The 19,675-nt window shown below is 41.8% G+C and overlaps 1 protein-coding gene across 2 annotated transcripts in view; it reads left to right on the top strand.

Moving 5' to 3' along the window:
- Nucleotides 1-17,493, top strand: part of MYO5C (myosin VC) — a 41,557-nt gene extending 24,064 nt beyond the window's left edge. For both annotated transcript variants that reach the window (XM_081337382.1, XM_081337381.1), the window contains exons 30-42: nt 1,542-1,722; nt 2,923-3,016; nt 5,121-5,175; nt 6,645-6,792; nt 7,898-7,985; nt 8,090-8,188; nt 9,194-9,348; nt 9,941-10,030; nt 10,487-10,637; nt 12,409-12,691; nt 13,456-13,630; nt 14,506-14,586; nt 14,829-17,493. In XM_081337382.1, the coding sequence (XP_081193508.1) occupies nt 1,542-1,722; nt 2,923-3,016; nt 5,121-5,175; nt 6,645-6,792; nt 7,898-7,985; nt 8,090-8,188; nt 9,194-9,348; nt 9,941-10,030; nt 10,487-10,637; nt 12,409-12,691; nt 13,456-13,630; nt 14,506-14,586; nt 14,829-14,981 (1,753 nt within the window). In that variant the 3' untranslated portion in view covers nt 14,982-17,493. The remainder of the gene's footprint in view (nt 1-1,541; nt 1,723-2,922; nt 3,017-5,120; nt 5,176-6,644; nt 6,793-7,897; nt 7,986-8,089; nt 8,189-9,193; nt 9,349-9,940; nt 10,031-10,486; nt 10,638-12,408; nt 12,692-13,455; nt 13,631-14,505; nt 14,587-14,828) is intronic.
- Nucleotides 17,494-19,675: the final 2,182 nt, after the last annotated feature.

The following is a 19,675-nucleotide window of genomic DNA, read 5'->3' as shown; positions in this document are numbered from 1 at the left end:
GAAAAGCAGTAGAAATCAGTCCAGCTGTTTGAATCTAAGCCTTAGATAACTTCATTGTACATTTAGATTCGTCAAACTAGGTCTTGGATGCTTCTAGGTTTTGGGGGAGATAGATGCAGTCTGGTTAGATAGTTTTGGAGACAGATACCCACAAACTGCATCAGTCAGTCTCAAAGATTATGGAAAAGAAAACACAGCATCTTGACTGTCCAAACGGTGGGTCAGTAGCTCTGTTCTATGGTTCTGTTTACCGCAAGGCTTAATTTAAAAGTTTCAGCAGCTTACCTTTGACATGGTTTAAACCTACTCTGTTATCTCAGCTTTCTTTTTTTTTAATACTGGGTATTTGGTCTGCGAATACTAAGGATTTGATGTGATGGACTAAATCTTAAACTCTCCTTGGCTAACTATGTCTTATGCAAGTAAATAGAAAAGAAATGCATTCCATTAGATGAAAAACATGTTCTGGGAAACCACTCTACTCAGGTCTAAATTAACTTTAATCCTTTAACTTGTCTTTTAAGCCAATGCCAATTACTCACAGAGTTGGTGGTCTCCTGTTCTTTGCAGATGCTCAAGGAGGGGCCAATCCCTGGATGCCTTAATTTGGATTTTTTTTTTCACTGAGTAGGAAGTTCAGCTCCTTCCAACCCTATTGTTTCAATATGCTGTTTTCTGTCTGTTGCATATCAGGATGTGGAACCTATGTGCTTCCAGAGGTTAAAATTACCAGTGGTAAAGAAATTTGGGTCTTCAAACTTGTGTAACTCTCCATATTTCCGAATGGAGAGGTTTCCCAAAGTTGGCAACTTTAAGACTTGTGGGCCTCAATTCCCAGAATTCCCCAACCAGCCATGATGGAAGTTGAAGTCCGCAAGTCTTTAAGTTTCGAAATCCCTGCTCAACATGGTAATAGTTTAATTGCTGGGGTGCCTTCTGCTTAGATCCACCTTTCTTGGCCCAAAGCCATCTAAAACTTATGAAACTGCACCTTCTAGTAGCCTTGAAAGTTGCCAGCTTAGTCTTTCTGGATGACCAAACTGAAGACGGCTGAAGCTTACTTAACGAAGGAAGTCATCCATCCTTCTGCACACAAGTTATGGAAGGGAATAAGCTTGAATTGGATGGTTTTCTTAAACAACATTCCTTTTATTTAATAGATAGTTGAAAGCTCAGCACAGATAAAGCAGAAAAGAAACAAGATAAAGAAAAAAGAAAAGAGATTTACAAGCTACATAAAACTGAGTAAAAATGTTGCAATAACATTACATTAGTGCTGTGCATCCTAACCATTATTGGTGTCAAATCGGCATTCAGTAATCAGCAAAGGTGTAATAAGAATCATGCCAGAATTACAATTGGCCTAAATTTCTATCTAATCTAAAAAGTTCTATCCTTGTTAACAGGTGTTTTTTTTTTTACGGATTGATGCCAAATACCATTTTTCTGGATTTCTTTTGCTGTTTTGGTGAAGACAAGCATTGCATTATGATGGCTATCCTGTTTCTTGTACGCTATTTTATTTTTTGTTCTTCCTGCAGAGTTTTGGAAAAACATTTCCAGGATCAGAAAGAGAACTACGAAAGGGAGATAGAGGATCTGAATGCTAAAGTAAACCATCTTAGTCAAGAGAGCACCCGCCTACAGAAACTCTTCCGGGAGGAAAACAACACTAAGGAATGTATCCGTCTCCAGGTTGCCAGGCTAACCTCAGAGAACATGGTGAGGATTATTATAGAACTTAGAAATCTCTTCTAGAACCAAGTGGCTTCCAAATAGAAACAGGTAAGCAGAGAGCAAAAATCAGTTGTAGCTACAGGTAGTTCTCAACTTACAGCCACAATTGCAACCAGAATCGCGTCCCATTTCATGACCTTTTTTTTGGTCACAATTGTTGCCGCAGTTGTTAAGTGAATCACAGAGTCATTAAACCAATCTACCTTTCCCCGTTGACTTTGCTGGGAAAGCCACAAATGGCCACCATGTGATCCCGGATCCCTGCAACCGTTGTAAATACATGCAGTTGTCAAGAGCCCAAAATTTGATCACGTGACCGTGGGGATGCTTGCGATGGTCATTAAGAGCGAGAACTGGTCATAAATCTCAAAGGTGCTTTTTCACGAGGCAACTGGACTTTCTTGTTTTTATTTGAAGACGTTTCGCTTCTCATCCAGGAAGCTTCTTCAGCTCTGACTGGATGGTGGGGAATGGAAGGATTTATATTCCTTGCAGACAGCTGGTCATTTGTCTTCTTTCAGAGAGTCGTTGAGGCCACTTGGAGGTTTGTCTATGTCTTCCAGGTCACCTGAGTGGGTGTGGGTGTGCTGAAAGCAGTTCCAAGAAGGCTCCACACCCATTTGCACTCGTCAGGGGACCTTGAAGACACAGACAAACCTCCAAGTGGCCTCAACGGCTCTCTAAAAGAAGACAAATGACCAGCTGTCTGCAAGGAGTATAAATCCTTCCATTCCCCACCATTCAGTCAGAGCTGAAGAAGCTTCCTGGATGAGAAGCGAAACGTCTTCAAGGAAAAACAAGAAAGTCCCGTTGCCTCTTGAAAAAGCACCTTTGGGACAACCATGACCTGGATGACTGAGAATCTCCATAGACACTGATTGTAAATCACTTTTCTCAGTGCTGTTATAGCTTCAGATAGTTGCTAAACCAGTGGTTGTAAGTTGAGAACTACCTGTATTAACAAACTGGCCTGCTGTTCTTGCATGCAAGCATGTTGCTTGTTTTTAACCATCCGCTTCAAAGCTGCTGGGCTTGATTTTGTGTAGATCTTCTCTGGTTCAAAGAAAGTGGATAATAATTACTGGAGAAGGCCATTCTTGTTTTGCTGTTATTATAATAAATTTAGAGCTGTTGAATAACATAGTCATCGGACTCTTCCCTACCCTTGTTCCTTTTTTGATGAAGATGATGCCCGACCTTAAGCTGCAGGTTTCTGAACTTCAGAAGGAGAAGCTGGATCTTGAGCATCGTCTTCAAGATGAACTTGCCAAGAAAAGCGGTAATTTGCCATCAGAGCGTGCACAGTCTTATCGCGCGAGATAATTAGGACGCTGAGCTTGTCGATCAGAAGATCGGCAGTTTGGTGGGTCGAATCCCAAGTGCCGTGTAACAGAGTGAGCGCCTAGCAGTTCGAAAGCACGTAAAAATGCAAGTAGAAAAATAGGGACCACTACGGTGGGAAGGAAACAGCGTTCCGTGCGCCTTTGGCGTCTAGTCATGCCGGCCACATGACCACGGAGACGTCCTCGGACAAGCGCTGGCTCTTCGGCTTTGAAACTGAGATGAGCACCGGCCCCTAGAGTCGGAAACGACTAGCACGCATGTGCAGGGGAACCTTTACCTTTACCTTTACACAGTAAACTGCGGTCTATACTAAATGGCAGTTTATCTTACATTATCTACACTATCATACACCAGGAACAATATACGTACATGTGCCAATACAGCAGGATCCAGCACACCACAGTTACAGCAGGAAACGGAAGAGAGGGAACACAGCAGTGGAGCCTTCCTTTTATACAAAGGCTCTTAAAGAGACACAGACCCAGCTGGCTCTTAAAGGCACACAGACCTTGCTGAGTCATTCCCATCATTACATCATACATCTCACATTACACAAGCTGGTTAGCTGTGAAATCATTACCTTGACATTTACACCATAGGGAGAATGTATTTTTGCCATGGGTTTTCTACTCTGGTGAGACGGGAACAGGGTTGAGTGGTGTGCATAGGCTCAGTCACGGTTTTAGTTTCTGGCATGCCCATCTAAGAGAAGCCAGAATAGTATCATGCATGTCCTGGCATCATCACAGTCATGTCATGCATTGTGTAATGGTTCTCCTTCTACAATGATGTCATAATGGCATGGGACATTATTCCTGCCTCCCCCTTCCCTCCTCTACAGACCCCCATGCTCCTGTGGGATGAAACTGGTCTGGGGAAAAGCTGTCTCATCTGGGAGAGCCACGATCTGTAAAAAAAGGATTGATCTAGATAGGTTGATTTCATATTGCTTGCCCTTCCAAGATTTGCCAGGGTAGGAAAAAGGAGCCACTCAAAGCCTACTTTAATACTCTTAGGTAGGGGTCTTCAGACTTGACCCTTTTATGACTTGTGGACTTCAACGCCCAGAATTCTTCAGCCAGGCAATTCCACAAGTCATAAAAGAGCCAAGTTTGAAGACCCCTGCTCTTAAGGATAGGGAATCCTGGAGGTTGAAGTCCACAAGTCTTAAAGTTTCCAAGTTTGGAGAGGCCCTGAAATAGAATCTTGGAAGCCTACCAGAGACTCTCAACACTTCAACGTTTGTGTTGGTTACTCTTTTAGCCCAAGAGGGGAAATCGAAATATTTCTGTCTAGCAACCTTCATTGGACCAGATTATAGTCCATAACATTCAACAAAGAGGGCTTCATTCTGCAGTGAGTTGATTTGAGCTTATAATCACACACAAGCACACACACACACACACACACACACACACACACAGAGAGAGAGAGAGAGAGAGAGAGAGAGAGAGAGAGAGAGAGAGAGAGAGAGAGAGAGAAGAGGAAGGAAAAGCCTATTTCAAAGGAAAAGCATATTTCAAGAGAAAAGACTCCAGGTTTCTTAAATGGGCCAGGTTTCTCATTTCATCTATCGTTTTTTTTTAAAAAGAGAACAATTATTGGAAGGCTTTTTATTCTGTATAATCTTCATGTTTTATGAGGCTTTAAAACTCTGCCATCCATAAACTGCTGCCTAGTAACAGCCAGTGGTGGATGATAGGCTGCACTTTAGAAAGTCTTAATTATTCATGTTCTGTGAAATTGTTTTCTCTGTTTAATGTAAAGTCATATTATATATGGCGATTCTTGCTGCATCATTCATATTATGCATCTGCAGGGCCTGCCTGATGAACTTTGCAAATATCTGGGTTATTTTTCCTCTTTCGTATCTCCATTGTTTTCCTGTATTGCTTTATTATTCTTCCTAGATCCCATTCAGCCTCTCTTTCTAGCAAATAAAAATATGATTACTGTCACCGTCATCATCATACTGTCATTAAAGGTATTAAATTATAATGTGAGTCCAGGGATTAAAATGTTTATCTTTACTGTTGAAGAGAAAATGGAAGACTGGACAGATCAAAACACAGATGAGGAACCCTCACCAAAACAGTAAGCAGACTTAAATCTGAAAAATAATAATAATGATGATAATCTAGATTTATCTGGGCACTAAACTTTAGAAGCAGTAGTTTCGTAAAATGATTGACCTAACCACAGTTTATGTTCTGGCTTCACATATAAGGGACTTATATCCCTTCTGAATTTTAACTAGGTCAGGGGTAGGCAACCTCGGCTCTTTTATGACTCATGGACTTCAAGTCCCAGAATTCCTGAGTCAGTAGTTTCGTAAAATGATTGACCTAACCACAGTTTATGTTCTGGCTTCACAAACCTTCTGAATTTTAACTAGGTCAGGGGTAGGCAACCTCGGCTCTTTTATGACTCATGGACTTCAACTCCCAGAATTCCTGAGCTGACTCAGGAATTCTGGGAGTTGAAGTCCATGAGCCATAAAAGAGCCGAGGTTGCCTACCCCTGAACTAGGTGATATGGGGATGAGTTTGTCTAACTTGGTAGCCTAAAATACGGTTGGCTGCCTTGTGTTCACTTGTGTTGTGCAAACACAGCCAGATTAAATAGAAAGGAAGACCTGAAATGACTAATTATGATGGAAACTTATAAGAAATTGCCACTTATTCCAGAAAGGGTTTCTAAGTTTTGCAACCGGTGTTATGTATGGGGTTTAAACAACAGCTCAGCAAATACCACCAGGTGGTGCTGTACCATTACCGTATTGGCTGGTTAGCTTTCGGCGGGAGATTCAGATGAACAGATTGGCCGGGAGCGTACCTGGCAAGGTTTATAAGGGGTACAGGTAACCCCCTTTGTTCAGTACAGTTCTACCCACCATAAAGAGCTGATGCTGTACTCAACTGCCTGCTGTCTTCCATGTGGTCCAGAACCCACTACACAATAACCGGCAGTTTCATTGAACAGCTTCAAAAGATTTCATTGGCTGATTTCTGCAGAATGACGACCCCCACCCCACCCCACACTTCCTTTAAATAAAAAAGGGTAGGAGGGATTTTGTTTTTCTTACCTTGGGATTAAAAAAAATGAGCTTGAGATGCACAGAAAGTGGAACATAGAATATTTTTATTTATTTATTTATTTATTATTTTAATCCCATTTATATCCCGCCCTTCTCCGAAGACTCAGGGCGGCTTACAATCTAAGAGGCACAAATCAATGTGCTTAGCAATAGCCTTCATTCTATGTATATGCCTGCTTATTAGGGCTTTCGCCCCCCCCCCCAAGCGGCATTATTACAAAGTCAGCTTATTGCCCCCAACAATCTGGGTCTACATTTTACCTACCTTGGAAGGATGGAAGGCTGAGTCAACCTTGAGCCTGGTGGGACTCGAACCTGCACTAATTGCAGGCAGCTGGTGTTACTTAAGGAGGCATTAGCCCACTGCTCCACCAAGGCTCACCAAGGAAATCCTTGACTCCCCGAGCAGCAAAAAAAAAAGTTGTTTGTTGCACAGGAGAGGTTCAAGTTATTTTATGCTTTTTAGAGCCCTGCCACTTCCAAAGGAAATGTCCACTAAAGGAAAGACATTTCCAGAGTTTCAGAGGGACACTGGCCATCTGCAGAAGCGGCCTGAAAGAGCAAATGGAAGCCAAACATGGCAGGACGTCGTGTATCTCACCATGGAAAATACAGTAAGAAAGACCCAGAAGCTTGGAAACGTTTATGATCAACTGCTAAAAATTTAAGCAAGTCCCCAATGCTGCTTTTCCCAAAAGGCAACTGTACTTTCTTGGGTTTTTTTTTCTCCTTTGAAGTAAACTGAAGAAGCTTCTTGGAGGAGAAGTGAAATGTTTTCAAGAGAGAGAAAGAGAAAAAAGTCCAGTTGCCTTTTGGAAAAAGCAGCGTTGGGACAAGCATGACGAGGAGGATTGCAGATCTCCGTAGACAGGTCCCTCCATCCTTTATTAAGAAAATTAGATAACGAGAGATAAGCTTGTAAACTTGTTCATTTGCATAACTGTCATAAAAGAGTTCATTTACACTAGCTGCATCCTTTTAAAAGATGGATTTCATTGACGAAGTACCTATCGCCTTGAGATGAAGGCTTTCCAAACTTTGGGCTCTACTCCAGGGGTCTTCAAACTTGGCAACTTTAAGACTTGTGGACTTCAACTCCCAGAATTCCTCAGCCGACTGGCTGAGGAATTCTGGGAGTTGAAGTCCACAAGTCTTAAAGCTGCCAAGTTTGAAGAGCCTTGCTCTACTTTGTTGGTACTCTATGTCAGAAGGAAAGTGGCTTTCTAGCACTTATTTATTTTATTTTATTTTATTAATGGGACTTGTATCCCGCCCTATCTCCCGAAGGACTCAGGGCGGCTAACAACAACAACAATTAAAGGTCTCTGTACAGTAAATTAAAATTAAAAATTGAAATAAATTAAAGATTAGAGTTAAAATTGTAAACATAATTAAAATCCCTGTCAGTCCAGGTCAGCCAGGTGAAAAAAGGAGTGTTTTGAGGCCGCGGCGAAAGGACTGGAGATCTTGGGCCATCCGAAGCTCAGGTGGGAGCTGGTTCCACAGGGCTGACGCTCCCACAGAGAAGGCTCTTCCCCTGGGGGGTCGCAAGCCGACATTGTCTAGCCGACGGTACCCTGAGGAGGCCTTCTCTGTGTGAGCGTACTGTTCAGTAGTTGTCTACTAGGTAAAGATACACAGTTGGCGTATGACCTTCCTGCAACCGACAGAGCCTTTTTTAATGTGCGTTTTTCTTCCTCAACCCTATCAACATCCTAGGATCTAGAAGAAGAGCTGGATAAGAAAGACCGGTTGATAAAGAAGCTTCAGGATCAGATCAGAACCCTTAAAAAATCCATTGAGACAGGTAAGAATTTTTCACACACAACACTTCGCATCTTAAAATACAATTTTGGGACACTGGTTGCGTTTATTTTTCTCTAGAAGTAATTATGTTTTGATACTGAACAGGCAATGAAGAATCTCCATCTTCGGTGCTAAGAGAATACATGGGAATGTTGCAATACAGAAAAGAGGATGAAGGAAAAATCGTTCAAAACCTGATCCTTGGTACGTCCTTAACAATTTGCTTTTCCGTTAAAGTAGGGCCCTAGGCAAACCCCAACAAATCAATGTTATTAAAGACTGTGGGCTGTGATCAGTCCTTACCGTTTTCCTCTTCTTTCTTGTGGTTTACAAGGCTGCTTATATTTGAGTAGTGGGGAGGGGGCTTCATGTCTGTGTCTTTTTCTGTAACTTCTCTATCAACTGTTCATTCTTCAAGCTTAAACCTTGGAAGACTCCAGAATCCTGAATTTCCTTATCCTTCTCTGATTTACCATCACTGTAAGTCTCAGCAGAAAAACAATCAGATTGTTATTGAGATCTTCCTTCCTTCCTTCCTTCCTTCCTTCCTTCCTTCCTTCCTTCCTTCCTTCCCTTCCTCCCCTTCCTTCCTCTCTCCTTCCTTCCTTCTCTCCCTAAATGATGTTCACAAAGCATGAACCTACAACTTTGAGCAGCCTTAATCTAATGGTCAAGAGCAGGTGTAGATCTTCCTTCCTTCCTTCCTTCCTTCCTTCCTTCCTTCCTTCCTTCCTTCCTTCCTTCCTTCCTTCCTTCCTTCCTTCCCTTCCTTCCCTTCCTTCCCTTCCTCCCCTTCCTTCCTCTCTCCTTCCTTCCTTCTCTCCCTAAATGATGTTCACAAAGCATGAACCTACAACTTTGAGCAGCCTTAATCTAATGGTTAAGAGCAGGTGTAGGCAACCTCGGCTCTTTTATGACTCATGGACTTCAACTCCCAGAATTCCTGAGTCAGCATAGCTGACTCATGGAGTTGAAGTCCATGAGTCATAAAAGAGCCGAGGTTGCCTACCCCTGGTCAAGAGGCTGGTAGCTCAATAGTATTTGGGTGAGTGGGTAGCACAGCTTTTCCAAATCTATCTCAGATACAGCCTATCATGTACTGAATGCTTCCTTACCTTCGTAGTGTAGAACCTGCGTCAAAAACATGGAAATTGGAACCGTCAACCTCTTTGAGCTCCCATTAAATCTTAAATTTTACTACCCATGCAGATCTGAAACCCCGTGGAGTAGTAGTTAACATGATTCCTGGCCTGCCAGCTCATATCCTCTTCATGTGCGTCAGATATGTGGATTATTTGAACGACGACAGTATGCTGAAGTCGTTTATGAACATGGCAATCAGCGGCATCAAACAAGTCATTAAGGTAAGGATCACTTGAGTTTCCTTTTCAGAGGACGCACAGGGCAATTCTGTGGGAATGTTTACAAAACAGAAACTGCCAACGCTGGCTCTAGGAAGGACGCAACCAGGCGTGTGTCGCTGCAGTGACAGCTCGAGCATGCAAATTTTGATCATGTGACTACGGGGATGCTGCAAAAGTTACAAGTGTGGAAAATGGTTGTAAGTCTTTTTTCCCCCCACCACTGTTGTAACTTCGGTCACTAAATGAATGGCTGCAAGTCAAGGATTACCCAACTTGTGATCATTTTCAACGGTCAATGGTCTGGTTCACACATATACCCAAGACAGATTTTTACAAGCTAGAATTGCCAGGTCAGTGCATTGTGTTCAGCAAAATGGTCTGCATTATGGCTCAGTTCAGTACGTGAAGGCAGACATTGATTGGGTTCACGGTTTCACCAAGCCATGGCTTATATACAGATAGTCTCAGCTTACAACCATAACTGGGACCAGGATTTCTGTTGATAAGCAAGGCGGTTGTCAAGAGAGTTCCACCCTTTTTTTAATTGGTGCGTATAAAATATAAAATTAAAGAAAAGTGTCTCATTATTTAGGAACATGCCGAAGACTTTGAGATGTTATCCTTCTGGCTTTCCAATACGTGCCATTTTCTTAACTGTCTGAAACAATACAGTGGGGAAGAGGTAAGATTAAATTCATCCTAGGCTTGTGTTCATGAATGGCTTAATACAGGGGTCCCCAACCCTTGGGCTGTGGACCAGTACAGGGCCGTGGCTTTCCAGCAACCGGTCCGCACAAACAAGCAAAGCCCCGTCCACGGGATGTAGGAAGCACACAAAACCACGTTCCCCCCCTCATGTCCGCAGAAAAATCTCTCCCCATGGAACCGGTCTGGTGCCCAAACGTTGGGGACCTCTGGCTTAATACACCATCCTAGCATTGTGCTGATTGGCTGGAAAGAACTGCCTCCATCGTTGTGCTCACCATCCTGTGCTCAGACCCCTGTCCTAGAGGCAAAAAATATGCACATGGATACTGTTGGCTGAGCTACCTTAAAGGTTCTGTACTAGTTTGATAAATGTGTAATTTGTTTGTGATCTTAATTGCCACATGTTGATAATGCTGCAATTGACTTTCAGGAATTCATGAAGCACAACACACCGCAACAAAATAAGAACAATCTGATCCACTTTGACCTGTCCGAATATAGGCAGGTTCTTAGTGATCTTGCCATTCGTATATATTATCAGTTTATCAGTGTAATGGAGACCAGTATTCAGCCAATGATAGGTAAGGAGTTAGATCAACATTAGCAGTCATAGATTTTATAAAGCCTCTCCTTATTTGAAACCTCATTGGGAAATTCGAGAGTTAAAAGAGAAGGCGATTCTGAAACATTTAGCTCAAATGTTTATGTGACTGTGAACGGCTTGAGTGAATTCTGGTTCTTTCTTTGTTTCTTTAAGGTTTGTGATGAATGTGGAGCCTTAAACTATGATTTTCTGTTCATTGCCCTAGGATTCAATTCTCTGAGATTTTTTTTTCTAGGTTTATGGGCATAAAAATTGTGCTGTTGCTCTGACAGGCTGAAAGAGTGGCTATCGGTGACTGTATCCAATTAAGCTACTGAATCACTGATGGAATTTGAGAACAAAATACAATGTCCATGTATCAAGCTGCTATTTGAAGGGAAACATTATCAGTGAAATGGTTGCAAGGGAGCAAGTCAGGTTATGCACATGATCAGGGTTTGTACAAGAGGCTGGCAAGAGCACAACTCCTGTTTTCAGACCTGTGATAACGCAGGCAGTCCTTGACAAATGACCGCAATGAGTTTGCCCATTATAGTCGTAGGCCGTGACAGCCGTCATAGGGCTGGCCTGATTTTGCAACTGTTTTTGTGGCGGTCGTTAAAGCCAATGCAACTGTTGCAAAACAAATGCTGTGGTCATTAGGCAAACCTTTGTGGGTTTGCCAGAACCGTTGTAAAATGTGGTCACGTGACAGGATCCCAGCTGGAACTGGTGTGATAACTCCCTTTTTGTAGGCATGTAGGCTTGTATCTTTGGATGGTCACTGAGGTTGGGTGATCATAAAGTCAAGGACCCACTTGTAATGATAGCCCAAATATTTTAGCAGTCACAGAAAAGATTTTCTCGCATTTCCCTGGTTCAGTTATTCCAGCCAAACTTGGTAGCTCTCCCTTCCTTCCTTCCTTCCTTCCTTCCTTCCTTCCTCCCTTCCTTCCTTCCTACCTTCCTTCCTTCCTTCCTTCCTTCCTTCCTTCCCTCCCTCCCTCCCTCCCTCCCTCCCTCCCTTCTTTCTTCTTCTTTCTTTCTTTCTTTCTTTCTTTCTTTCTTTCTTTCTTTCTTTCTTTCTTTCTTTCTTTCTTTCTTTCTTTCTTTCTTTCTTTCTTTCTTTCTTTCTTTCTCTTTCCAAACTTCAGTTTACCACCTTACGTGATTGAGTGGGCTGTGTGACTGGCTCAAAGTCACCCAGTGAACCTCCATGATTGAGGGGGTTCTCCACCTTAACCACTGCACCGCACTGTCAGACTCAGAGGTCCATAGGCAGTGCTTTCCTCGAGATCTTGACGGTTGTACCGAGCCAAAATCAACAGCAACAGATTCTGACAGGGACTTGTTCTCAAAAACAACTTTCTTATTCAAGAACTAAGTCTCTAGAGTGCTTAGAAAATGCATATTTTGGTCATTAACTGAAAGTCACCTCTGTGAATTTGAATCCAGCCGTCCTGTGTTGAATAATTTATTTACTGATCAAAAGATTGCATATGCTAGGGCAAATGGAGACGCTGTCAATTTCAAAAAAACTGCCTGGCTTTTATCTCCATTTTCAGCATCCACGAATGACAAGATGCTGAAAAGTAGTTTCTGAGGAAGCAGCCCACTCTCTCTTTTTTTTGGTTTCAATCAGAATAAGGAGGATGGTATTTAAAGAACGGGTAGCAGATTTCAACCCACCTTTGGTTTCCAAAGCTAAACAAATTCCTTATTTTTACTTTTTTTTTCTTTCTTTGCTTGCTTCCTGTTATCTTTTACAGTGCCAGGCATGCTGGAGTATGAAAGTCTTCAGGGGATTTCGGGCTTAAAACCAACTGGATTTCGGAAACGGTCTTCTAGCATTGATGACACGGATGCTTACACCATGACCTCCATCTTGCAACAGCTCAGCTATTTTTATACCACCCTGTGTCAGAACGGCTTAGACCCGGAGCTTTTAAAGCAGGCCGTGAGGCAGCTTTTCTTTCTGATCGGAGCAGTTACCCTGAATAGTCTCTTTCTTCGGAAAGACATGTGCTCGTGCAGGAAAGGAATGCAAATAAGGTAAACCCATATTTTTTTGGAAAAAAAACCATAATTAGAACTATAGATTCCATTCTTCGATTTAAGCAGAGGAAAAGGATCTCAAAAGCGACCAACAATTAAAAATAAATTGGATTGGATCAGTGAGATGGGTGCGACATGCTAAATCATGATAGGTGCCTTGCTCAACAAACAAAACGATGCTCATGTGTCCCCAGGACCTGGCAGCTGTCGTAAATACATGCCAGTTGCCAAGCACCTAAATTCTGACCCCAGGGATGTTGCAACCGTCATAAATGTGAGGACCAGTCATCAGCCATTGTTTTCACTGCCATCATAACTTTGGATGGTCATTAAGCAGAAGTCAAGAATTACGTACGATTGTGTTCATAAAACTTCAAGAGATGGCTGAAGAAACTACACACAAGACGTTTATGCTCTATGCTAGGATTTGCATGCAGCGTTGGCTGCATTCACGTAACACGCTACTACGTACACAAATTAAATCCAGTGGTAGTCCCAAGGATTTCAGCTCAGATACTGCCAAACACCTCCTAAAGTAGGGGTCCCCAAGCCCGGGTCAGTGGACAAGTACCGGTCCGTGGCATGCCAGCAACTGGTCCACACAAAGAAGGAAAGCCCCATCCACAGATTGCAGTCAGCACACGAAACCACACATCGTCCGGTCTCTCTCCACGGAACCAGCCCCTGGGGCCCGAAAGGTTGGGCACTTCTGTCCTAAAGGATATTTGAAATAAAAATGCCCATTTTCTGCTTCATCTCAGGTGCAACATCAGCTACCTGGAAGAATGGCTGAAGGAGAAGAATCTGCAGAGTAGTTCTGCAAAGGAGACACTGGAACCACTTTCTCAAGCCGCCTGGCTGCTTCAGGTCAAAAAGATCACAGAGGAAGACGCCAAAGAGATCTCGGAACATTGCACAACCCTCTCGTCTATGCAGGTATTAAATTAATAAAGGGGAATATTTGTAGCTCAGGGTTGAAATGAGGGGTCCTTCGTGCACTCTGATCTTGGTAGTTTTCCTGCAGACGTTTCATTACCCAACTAGGCAACATCATCAGAGCTAGAAGGACATCTTTTCGTGTCAAAACAGAGAGCAAATCCCACTCCCTTCTAGCACTGATGAGGTTACCTAGCTTGGGCAAAAAACCCAACTAAACTTAAGAGATCACCAAGGACCACTCAGGTATCAAATTCCTTCCTGGATCTGAGCAGTTAATTATTGACTTTGCTTTTGGGACATTGGCACTGAAGGCTGTAATTGGCAATCGCATGACCACAGGATGCCGAAACGTAATTACGAATCAGCTGCCAAGCACCCAGATCGGGGCCATGTGATCCAGGGGGCACTGATATGTAAGTCTGTCTTGTTCAGCACCCTTGTAACTTCAAATGGTGACTGAAAGGCTGGGTGTTAAATGAGGACTACCTGTATTTTGTTCCTTGATCTTCCCACCATCAGACTTTTCTCTGGCCCTCTTCTTTAGGGCCTCTGATGCAGTTTTACCTACTATGAATGTATCCTATTGTTTGGGAGTTGTATAGCATATTTGTATGAGTTTTATATTTTTGATATGGTTAAATAACTAAATGCATAAAGATTCTATTCTATTCTATTCTATTCTATTCTATTCTATTCTATTCTATTCTATTCTATTCTATTCTATTTTCTATTCTATTCTATATTCTATTCTATTCTATATTCTATTCTATTCTATTCTATTCATTATTCTATTCTGTTCTACTATAGTGCAGTTTTGTTTTCCTTTCAAACTGGAGTTTGCAAAACATAATTTCTTTTAATTCTCTCCACAGATAGTAAAAATTCTCAATTCCTACACTCCCATTGATGATTTTGAGAAAAGGATAGCTCCATCCTTTGTTCGGAAAGTCCAGGTATGATTTTAAATGCAGTACTCTATTTTTCCCCTTCTGTTTTTTGGTTTCTAGTTTTAAATGCCAAACATCTTGAAATCTCTTCTGTTTGAAAAGCAGTGTGTCAATCAAGGAAATAGATAAAAAAAAACCTGCCATCATGTAATAAATGGCTTTCTATAGGAGAATGTATCCTCGTATAACTTCTTAGACACACATGTGCATCCAGGCAATTGTTAATTTTCTCTTTATTCTGATTTCAGGGAATGCTGAACAACAGGCAAAATTCCACACAACTGATGCTTGATAGCAAATACCTCTTTCAAGTGACATTTCCTTTTACACCTTCATCACATCCGCTGGAAATGATAGAAATACCCAGCAGTTTCAAACTTGGCTTCCTCACTAGGATATAGTTACAAGAACTAATGCATTATAAATTCTGTTCTCTCCCAGCCTACGTGAGTCCTTGTTATGCTCACCCCTCTTCCAAGAAACAGGCAGGAACTGCAAGAAAAAAACAATCCTTTTTATTCTCACAGACCTGAGTCAATGTCCAAGGCAAACAAACAGTCCACAGAAACTCCATCCTCAACACAAATGGTTGCCTTTGGCAACCAGCATCTCCCACACCTTCCCTTTTATCATTCAGCCAAGGCCTGGCTTCCTAATGCCTTCTCCTTTGCCTTTGGGGCCGCCCCATTGCATTCCTCTATCCTATTCTCTTTTCTTGCCGGTGCTTTCGTGCATTCTGGATTTTTCCCAAGTGTTCTTCGTCACTGTCCAACTCAGGCTCCCAGCACAGCTGTGTCTCAGCCTGAGCGCGAGTAGAGGGGCCAGGCTCATCATCCGACTGTAAGTCTTGGAGCTCCTCAGAGCCTTCCTCTGACTCTAATGACACTCCAGGCCCCTCCTCCTCCTCATCTGATTCCTCAGACTCAGCTGCTGGATCCACTGGCTGGTGAGGAATCACAACAAATTCACTCTTTCCCAAAGAGCAAATGCAGACTGTTCAGGGATGCTTCCGTATCACTGTAAATCTTCTGATGACGATACCTACTTTGTAGCACTGTTGTTAGTTTGCTAATGGAACATCTGAAAGAAAACCACCAAGCTCAGAGAGCACCAAGGACTCTTCTGTAAAGCTTTTTTAAAATGGGCATTAAGTCTGGGGGAGCAAAATGGACTTCAAAAAGTAAGAAATGGAATACTGCATATTTTGTTTTCCTGCCTCAACCCTAGCAACTTTAAGGTATGTGAACTTCAACTCCCAGAATTCTGGCTGCCTGGGGGAATTCTGGGAGTTGAAGTCCACACTTCTTAAAGTCGCTAAGTTTGAGAAACACTGCTCTAGATTCCTCCGTATTATATCGAGACCTACCTAATTTTAATTTATAAATTTTATAAATTAAATTTATACATTTATAAATACTTCTATAATGAAGGATTTTTTTCTATAATGAAGGACTAATGAAGAGCTTATTTTAACCTATGGCATTTGAAACGCAGCTTATAGAATTCCACCACTGTAAATATCCGGACTAAGATAATAATTTTGTTGGATCTTTTATGTGTGTGTGTGTGGCATGCGTATAGTGACAGACGGTGCCACAGATGAGAGTATTACACTAGATAGCGTGTCAAGTCATTGCCACACAGATAAGCTAACTTCCTACTTAACTTTTTCTAGATCATCCCAAACTGGCTCAGTGTGTGTCTGTTACAACTTTCATCATTCAAAAAAAAAATTAAATTATAAAAAAATGCTTTGCATATGACAATGGCGGCAAGACCTTTAACTACAAAAAGTAGAAAGATGCACAATTTCCTCAATTCAAAAGTGGAATTTGAAATTAATAGAATTGTTATGGTAGGTAGAGATGGCAAAAGTGACTACTTTGATAAAAAAGAAAAGTAATCCAGTTTTGTTTCTACAGTGGTACCTTGGTATTTACCCATAATTGGTTCTGGGAGGTGCAGTGAGTGCTGAAAATGATGAGTACCAAAGAAATTTTTCCCATAAGGAATGTAGTGAGTCACAAGGCAGCTGACACCAATGAAGTCCTAGCTTGTGCATTGAGTACCAAACAAACAAAGAGTACCAGGACAAAATTTTCACATCAGTGGAGCAGTGGGCTAATGCCTCCTTAAGTAACACCAGCTGCCTGCAATTAGTGCAGGTTCGAGTCCCACCAGGCTCAAGGTTGACTCAGCCTTCCATCCTTCCCAGGTAGGTAAAATGAGGACCCGGATTGTTGGGGGCAATTAAGCTGACTTTGTAATAATGCCGCTTTGGGGGGGGGGGGCAAAAGCCCTAATGAGCAGGCATATACATAGAATGAAGGCTATTGCTAAGCACATTGGTTTGTGCTTCAAATTGCAAGCCGCCCTGAGGCTTCGGAGAAGGGCGGGATATAAATGGGATTTTAAAAAAATGCATCGAATACCAAATCTGTTGAGTTTCAAAGCAGTTGAGTACCAAGGTACCCCTGTACATGGAAAACATTTGGGGGCTTCTTGCTTGAGAAAAATAAAAATGAAGGCTTGATTTTAGGATTCAGGGATAAGATTTGTTATGATTCTAGAAATATTGTGTAATGTTATTCTTACTAGACATGTATACAAATATTCGTGCATTTGTATATATTTTTTTGTTTCTGTTTAAACTGAAGAGTAAAGGGTGTTTGTGATATATAATTCTAAAGCTATTTGATTAATTTGTACACTTTTATACAATGTTTGTTTTTGTTTTAACTGAAGAGTAAGAAGTGACTTTATATTTGTATCTGTACTGAAGAAACTCTGGTCAGCCCCTGTTTTTTCTTGTCATTTTGTAACCTTTCCCCCTTTTTGATCTCCTCTCCCAATTTTTCCTTTTCTGTTGTTTTGTAAATTATCTTTTTTTTTGAAAATTTAATAAAAGTTCATTTAAAAAATAATAATTCTTTGAAGGCGAAAAAATAGCAGAGAGAAGATTTCCACCCTTAGCCTCCTCTTCCTACCTAAGTTACAACTTCTTTGCATGAAGTGGTGAAACACGCACCTTAATTCAAAGAGGTCCCAATTTCTCTCTTGGGTTCTCAGAATTTTTTTTTTTACCAAACCTTGGAGGATTTCAGGGGAAAAGGTGCAAGCACAGTATAGATCAGGGGTCTTCAAACCTGGCCCTTTTATGACTTGTGGACTTCAACTCCCAGAATTCCTGGCTGAGGAATTCTGGGAGTTGAAATCCACAAGTCATAAAAGGGGCAAGTTTGAAGACCCTTGGTATAGATCAACAGAGATTTGCATGGGAACAGCCTCTTTCTGAGTTAAAAACCACATCCACCCATGTTGGCTAGATGAGGAATGGTGAACGTCCCACATGGCCAGTGGTGAGGGCATGGCAGAGGTTCAAAATTTGAAACTTGAGGCCAAAGAAAGGAACAGCCCTATTGAACGATCCCATCGCTTAGAATTTTCTTTTAACTGTTTCAAACCGGTCTTTGGACCTTCAACCAGCATTACAAGATCGTTCTATATATTACAGGGTTGGTAAATCCCTCTAAGTAGATTAAATCAGCCTTAAATTCTTCCTCCTGCTTTTTAAATAGCCCACCGATTAGCTTGTTGCATTCAAGGTATCGCTGTGGGTGAGAAAAGGTAAGAAATACCCTTACTGTTTTTGATTACAAATCTAAATTCATCTATAGTGTTTTTCAATAACGTCTGTTGTGTTTTTGGTTGGGCTTGGTACCTTACTTCTCCAGGCAAGCCTTCTCAAAGTGACTTAAAATAAAAACATTACGTACAAGAATTGTAGAAGGGTTGCAAGAAGAAGAATTGAACCTCTAAGGTCCTCTAATGCCTATAAAGAAAACCAATATTTTCAAAGTCTTGTTTTACTCACAGGAAGGTGTATTTGTACGTAGTAAATGGCTTTAATTATATTTAAGTTTTAATTGCTTAATGGATTTTTAAAAGTTGTATGTCTAATTGTTCTGCGGTACACCACCTAGAGCAGTGATGGCAAACCTTTTAGACACCAAGTGCCCAAAACCCGCCCCACCCACCCCCACTGCACCTCTGCCCCCCCGCCTGCCCGCAGGGCTACTTACTGCCTCCACGGCCCGCCGCAACAGATCACCCAGCCGGCCCAACATCATCTGTGCGCGACGGGATGTGGGGGAAGAATCTTGTCCCTGCTGCCCAGCTGCCATGTCCTTGGCTGTGCTGTTCCACACAGGTTGCACCCTGGGGCAACCCCTCCCGGGGGTTCGCCACCACTGACCTAGAGCCCCATTCATGAGGTGGGCGGTTATAGACATTTGATAAATAAAATAAAAATACTGGGTTCACTTTCGTTTCTCCTACTATAAAATTCTTTAGTCTTTCTTGGGCATCAGCAGATGGCTGCTCTCCAGGCTAAGTTAAAAAATGGTGCAAAGAAAGGGAGAGAGAGAGAGAGAGAGAGAGAGAGAGAGAGAGAGAAAGGAAAAGTTATAGAGCTGCTTCCGATCTTCTTCACAGCAATTATAAGTACGTTTATATTTTACCTCTAAAATTACAACATAATTTCCTTCGTACCATAGTCTGTCCTTTCTAATCATCAAATCTCTCGATCATGTTTTTTTTCTTTTTTCAGCAAAAAAGTCTCTAAAGGATCTCCAATCACCAACAAATTTAGTTATTCTCTCTAATCCTAATCTCTAATCTAGTCCTTCGGGAGAGGGGCGGTATATAAATCCAAATAATAAATAAATAAATAATCAACCAACTTCCTGTTATCATTCATTCATTCATTCATTCATTCATTCAAAGTCACGAAGAAAGTTGTCCCTGTCCCTTCCACTCTTCTCTCTTTCAGCTACCTGCAAAGATGTGTGACCAAACCTTTGCGGTCAATATTTTTGGGCCGTGTGACATTTGCAACAAAGAGAAGGTTCTCCAGCAAATATACTGCAAATCGGAGAAACGCAGCTGCTGCTCCTTATGCGTGAAACAGGTACACTACGGCCTGCAACTATTTGAAGGCTGTTTGGTGGGAATTCACTGGATTTAGCGGGGTCATTTTTTTATTTTATTTTTTGGGTCTACGGATGCATCTGAAATAGAAGGGAACCCTCAAATT

Source organism: Vipera berus, assembly GCF_964194415.1.
Source record: "Vipera berus genome assembly, chromosome: 12".
NCBI classification, from domain to species: domain Eukaryota; kingdom Metazoa; phylum Chordata; class Lepidosauria; order Squamata; family Viperidae; genus Vipera; species Vipera berus.
This window is presented reverse-complemented; position numbering and strand designations above follow the sequence as displayed.